Raw genomic sequence first — 6,443 nt, 5'->3', positions numbered from 1 at the left:
ATATATAATACGTTTTATATATTATTAATTGCATATACTTATATATATTTATGAATTTATATGTGAGTGTATGTATATAGATATGTATTGTGCATATACACATACATACATCTCTGTCTGTCTGTCTGTCTGTCTCTTTATATAAATGTACGTATTTTTATCTTTTTATCTCTTTGTGTATGAGTGTGTGTTTCTATGTATTGTGTATATGTATATACATATTTGCATGTGTATATATATACGTGTTGTGTGCGTGTTTGTAATCTTTTATCTCATTGTTCTGAAGTCTTTTAATCTATCGTTCATTTAGAAGTTCATCACATTAATGATACGAGATTGCTCAGTGTCTTTAGATTGGTACGAATTGTCTTAGCATCTCGAACTGATTATAAAATCCATTTGAATTCGATTTCCATTTCGCCTTGGAAATACATTCTCTCTTCATTTGAATAATTAAATGGGTTATCATAAAATAAAATCTTCCATCTTTTGCCTTTGTTATTGTTGCTTATCAAATTGGCGAATTTCACAAATTGACTGAAAGATTTTTAGACTGTAATTTTCGTCGAAACTTCTGTCTGAAATTGCTCTCTACTACTACTACTACTACTACTACTACTACTACTACTACTACTACTACTACTACTACTACTACTATTGTTAGATGTGGTGTCTTCTAAATTAGAAATATCGTTTAAATCGTTTGACTGATAATTCTTAAAAGGGTTAGTTTTGTTTGTCAGGTATTTACTATTTAGCGTTGTTTCCATTGTCGTTCCATTATTTGTCATTTCTTCCATATAAATCATTGTGCTAATTGTTAAATTGCTGAATGAATTTCCTTTGAGATTTTGTTCTTCCAGAATTTTTGTCTCAGAGCTCGGAATTTTCGCTTGAGTTGATAATTCTAAATCGCTATTATTTCTGTTGATGCCTACACCGTTCATCGCCGTTCCATTTGTGACAATATCATTTATTATTTCTTCGTTCCATAGATTCCAATTTTTACTGAGATTTGCTGATATGCTTTGGTTAAAATTTGAATCATTGTAAACCTCAGAATTATTTGAGGCAAATTCTGTTATTCCTTTTTTAAACCCAGAGTCTTGTCGGGATATTCCAATCGCTGTGTCAGGTGCTGTCGAATTGTCTTCGTTTGGAAGGGCAATTTTAAAAACCGAATTGCTCTCTTTATATTCTAACGAACTTTGATTCTCTCTCGAGATATTTATTTGATTAAAGGTATCATTCCCCTTGTACAAGAACTCATCCAAGGAATTATTAATGTTAAGAAAAGTTCTGTTCATCGACAAAAATGTTTTATTCATTAGATTTTCTTCCGGATGGAGGGGTCTGTTTTTCACGTTTTGTTCAAAACTAGAATTGTGTTGACGGTCGAAATGTGTGTTATTTTCTAACTCTGTTGAATTGTCGATAGTTTGTTGTACAATCTTCGAAATATTGCTTTTATCTACAGGTTTATAATCCTCAGTAGATGTATATATTTCTGTTTGTTTCTGTTGATTGAATTTAACACTATTAGCTGATTGTAAATTTAATGAATCAGTTATATTTTCTGTATCAATATGAGAAACATCTGATCCATTTCTTGTCTGGTTTTGATAAATTATCAAATCCGAAGCAGACACGTTCGTGTGTCCTTGCAGGAATGTATCAATCTCTGAGGAAAATGATGAAAATACATTAGAAGAAGAAATAAAAGAGGTCACATTTTTGGTGATGCTTTCAGTAAAATTGTTATTCGAATATTTAATTTCATTTGGCGTGAGTTGTGAATCAAGATCTGTAATATCATTCGATTCTGTTTCATTCAAGAACCCTAAAATGCTTTCAGAATCATCTAGGCTTTTGCTATCATTGAATTCGAAACTGAGGTAGTTCTCCGTTGTAGTGTCATTAGTCACGTAATCATTGGTCAATGGTTTGCTATCATTTGAAATTAAACTAATACTTCGAGTAGATTGTTCGTCAGCCTTATGATTACCGCTTCTCTCTTTCATCTTTAACAACGGTGGCACAACCAATTCGACCGAAGAGCTCTCATTAATGATATTCTCTGATCTACTTGGTTGCTGATCATAATTCGGAATTGTTTCTTTTGAATTATGCGAAACTTTTCTACTTTTATTTTTAGAAAATTCTGGATTTATCGAAGCATTTCGATCTGTGTTGATAACTTCACTGAAAGAAGAATTAAGTTCCGGATAAGCATCACTTTCACTTATGTTGTGAGAATTGTTGATTTTACTTTCAAAGCTGAGTGAATTTATTTTTCCGATGTTAGAGCGATCAAACACAATATGTGGCAAGTAAGCGTTTATTGATTGCGACGTATTTGACTGTTGTAGCACTGAAACACTTTTATTGGAGATCATTAAACTTGGTTCATTTTCACTTAGCTCTTTATCTGGTTCAAGCTTTATATTTGTTGAACTAGAAGTTACGTCAACAAAGTCAGCTGTTGTGAAATTGGTATTTTTTATTGCCTTTCTAGAAATCATAGAATTATTCATTAAGTTTTCCACACTAACGCTCGTGTCTTCAGAATAATAATTGTCATTATTAGTCACAGAAGTAATATTGTTTTCAGAATTCTGTCTCTGCAAAAGCCTAGTTTCATTAACATGGTTTGCACTTTCACCTGATTCTGTCAGTTTAAGTAATAATTTTAATTTACTTTTCAACGAAGCTTCATAGTCAACATCAGCTCCTTCAATAGAAATACTTTTGTCAGTTTTTATCACCGAATCATGGCTATTTGCTTCACTTTGGTTGGTATTTAAATCTGTAATGTTATTATTTGGATTGGCATTTGTTGAATTTATTTCTACTGACGTATTGCTTATTGATGTTTGTATTGGGTCTGAAGTTTCCGAAGTGTTAACGAAATGATCGATTTGGTCGAAAGAGTCAACAGTAAAATTTAAATTGTCAGTCTGTGTAAAGTTACTGTTATCTACAATAACCCTTGTTAGGTTATCCCAGTCATACAAGTAAGCAACTGTTGTTGGTTGTTCAACAGATGTTATGGTCTCCTGTTCAGATAAACTCGTAGCTTCTAAGAGGTTTTCTTCATTCGAAGAGTTCCCTTGATCTTCTTTGAGATTGTCCAGGTTTAAGTTTTCTTCGAGTGTACTATTTCTTTTAACTGACTTCTTTAGTGACACCGTATTACTTGTAACACCAGCAAATATCTGCGGATTTTCTTCAATTTCGTCCAAATGTTTTTCTTCATCTGAAATTTTGTTTTCTATTACTGTTTCACTCGTGTCATTTAGACCTTTTACTCTGGGTTCGTCATAGTTTCTAACTTCTTGTGAACTATTTTCGGAGGCATTATCGTGTACTATCCCCGTTGCGTTATTTTCTTCCAGTTCATCGTCATCTATGGATTGTTCCGTAGCATTTATTTGCAACACAAAGTCACCTGAGTTCGGCAACTCAGCTTCACTTATAGATTTAGTGGAAAGATTTCCACCTTGAATACTAATAGAAACGGCTTTCGTTAAGTTCCTGTTATGGTAAGGCATGGGATAATTTTTAGATGGCATAAAATCATTGTTATAATTATTATTATTGTCATCATCTTCCACTGGATTGTCATTCTCTGGAAATATCACTGATATTTGAGTAGGAAGCTGGTTATAATTTTGATTCGCGGAAACTAATTGTTTTAGTATATTTGTCGAAAGGACGGATTTCGCATTCGTTTGTAGGTTTCTCACCGGGTTTGAATTTACGAAATTTTTTTCAAAAGATTTGTTATCAAGATAATAATTTTCCCTTTGTGTGTCCCCTGAACCAACATTATGGTTGTTCAATTCTCCAGACTCTGGAAATAACTGTTTGTATTTCCTTTCCTTTGAATTATTTTCTCTCGGTAAAAGCAGCATCGGTAACTCATTTCTGACAGTATTTTTCGCGTTTTCCCTAAACCCTATTTTAGATGTTGTTGGGTGAAAATCATTTTTATATGAGTTAAGTTTATTTCCATCATTATAATTCAGAGAACTACTCTTTCTTTGTTGATTCAGAGACTGATCTAACTTATTCTTTTGTTCTAGTAACGATTTGACTAAACTATTAGATTCGGAGCGGCTATCCTCTATATCGTGTTTTAAAGAATTTCTGCTGATGTAATGAGTGGGATTTTTCTTTAAAATATTTGCGGAGTCATTACTTCTGAAAACAGGAGTGTTTGTTGTTAAATTATTATCTTCGAGGTGCGTATAATATTTCGAAAAGATTTCTTTAGTTATAGCTTCATTGGAGTTCGAAGACATTTTTAAAGAGTTATCAAATTGTAAATGATTGCTAAGATTAGGATTTAATACTATTTCAGAGGAATTCGCTGTCACAATCGAAGCTTGTTTAGAATCTTTCAAAGAGTTTATAATTTTATTGCTATGATCTTTGGCAATACCACTTAAGTGTGTTGTAGTTTCTGAATTTCCATAAGAAGAATGAGATTTTAATCCTCCAATTATTCCATTATTGTCTATTGTGTTATTTATATTAGTTAAGTATGTATTTTCAGAAAGGCTTGAATTAACTAATAACGCATTAGATTCATTGTATAGTTTGCAGTTCAAATCAGTATCGTTGCAACTTGTTAAAGTCTGTACGTCTTCTATTTCCTTATGAGTTTGGTTTGATATCAAAGGAAAAAGTTCACTATTAACTCGAGCATCTGTTATGTTTCCTGAGATAAATCTGTTGTCATCAGATACAATACTATGGTCTGTGTTTGCTTGAGCTCCAGTAGAAGATTTGGAGTCGTTTCCGTTATTTGATTTCATTGCATTGCTTTTAGTTTTGGTTCTCTGTTCCCAGCGAAGAATATCCTTTGCTATCAACGACGATAGTAACTCTGTCTGGTTTGGTAGGTTTGGTGGATATGTTTTATCGATTCTATCAAGCAAAATCGATTCCTCAGTGTTTTGTAAGAGTTCGTCTGTAGTACTGTATAAGTTACTTGATGGCAACACATTTTCCTTATCGTCTTCAACATTGTTGATGTCATAATCAATAGTAGTCTCCGGACTAAAATACATCTTTGAATTTTTTTTGTTCTCAGGTAAAACCGTAGTGTAATTATTATCAGTTGTTGTTTCTTCAGTGTCACCGAATTGCCAGAGTCTGTCTTGGTTTTCTGATATTTGTTTGGTTACTTTTACATTTTGAATAGTCGTCTCATTGCTAGAATCGTTGTCTAAAGATCGTTCTCGTTTATCGAGGAGATTTTCGTATAAAGAGTCTGTTGATTGATTGGGTGAGGAGTTTCTTTCTTCATCTTCATCATTTATCACATCCTTCATATCTAAAAAGATAACATCGTTAACCCCATATAAATTCGTAGAAGATTTAATCTTTTCTCTCAGTAAACGTTCGGATTCTTGACCATGGTTTTCTATTTCGGTCAATTTTGTCGTGTCGGAATTTTGGTCGGCAATTTCCTTAGTGGATCTCACGACATTCCAACTGGCTGGAGTAAACGTTTCAATGTTTTCACGAGGCTTCGTTCGAGTGATCGGACGTATATTATGGTTTGAAATTTTTAGAGCTTTAAATTGTGTGTAAGGGTTATTCATAATTTTTGTTTTCTTAACCATTTTTGAATATTTCCTTTCTTTAAAAGAATTGGATTCTGATAATTTAGTTTTCAGTTTATCGTCCGCAAGAGTGTTCTCATTATTCAAATAAGTAATTTCGTTGTTTTTAATTTCCATTGGCAAATTCTGAACCTTTGACTGTCTCTGTCTGTATTTTGACTTTCTTTTAACTTTGATTTGGTCAAATGTCATTTCTCGTTTGCCTTGTACACAATTAACCATTCGGGGCCAGTTACAAACAAATGTAAAATGATCAAAGAAAAGGCCTTTTGGACAAATTTTCGGAAAAGGAACCCACATGTAGCAATGATAAAAGATATCGCAGTTGTACGGATCACTCATAAAACCGAAGGCTGATTCACATTTTACGGTAGGTTTCTGCACCACTCCTAGAATTAAAAAAACAAAACAAAACAATAACAACGTATTAAAAAATGAAGTAATTTATATGAAGATATTTTTTATCTATAAATGATTATTTTTACTCGATTTTAAGTTGTTTACGTTGATTATGCTTTTAACGAACAGCTATTTAACCAATTCTTGTGAGAAAATTATGTTACATGTGTTAAGCTTTATCGATCTACAATAGAATTGATTTCTCCTATTAGCACAGTCTTTTTTAATTGGTTAGTTTTTTTAATGACTTAGTCGTACGAAGAAGCTTTTGCAGAGCTTCCCGGAATGGTGGCGGTGGTGGTAAAGAAAATGCCAGCCTGAAATTAGAGAACTGGCCCGAATGTTTGCCACAGGGTAAATTCTGCTAAAGACATCCAGTGGTAGGGTTTAAGCGGACGAGACTTCTTCAGT

General features: G+C 32.9%; 1 protein-coding gene across 1 annotated transcript in view; it reads right to left on the bottom strand.

The window, feature by feature from the left end:
* LOC106873222 (putative uncharacterized protein DDB_G0282133) overlaps positions 1-5,612 on the bottom strand; it is a 6,997-nt gene extending 1,385 nt beyond the window's left edge. Inside the window, exon 1 of the mRNA XM_014920478.1 lies at positions 752-5,612. Coding sequence (XP_014775964.1) covers positions 752-5,612 — 4,861 coding nt within the window. The remainder of the gene's footprint in view (positions 1-751) is intronic.
* Positions 5,613-6,443: the final 831 nt, after the last annotated feature.

This window comes from Octopus bimaculoides, chromosome 12 (assembly GCF_001194135.2).
Source record: "Octopus bimaculoides isolate UCB-OBI-ISO-001 chromosome 12, ASM119413v2, whole genome shotgun sequence".
Classification (NCBI taxonomy): Eukaryota; Metazoa; Mollusca; class Cephalopoda; order Octopoda; family Octopodidae; genus Octopus; species Octopus bimaculoides.
The sequence above is the reverse complement of the archived record's forward strand: the minus strand, read 5'-3'. Positions and strand labels throughout refer to the sequence as shown.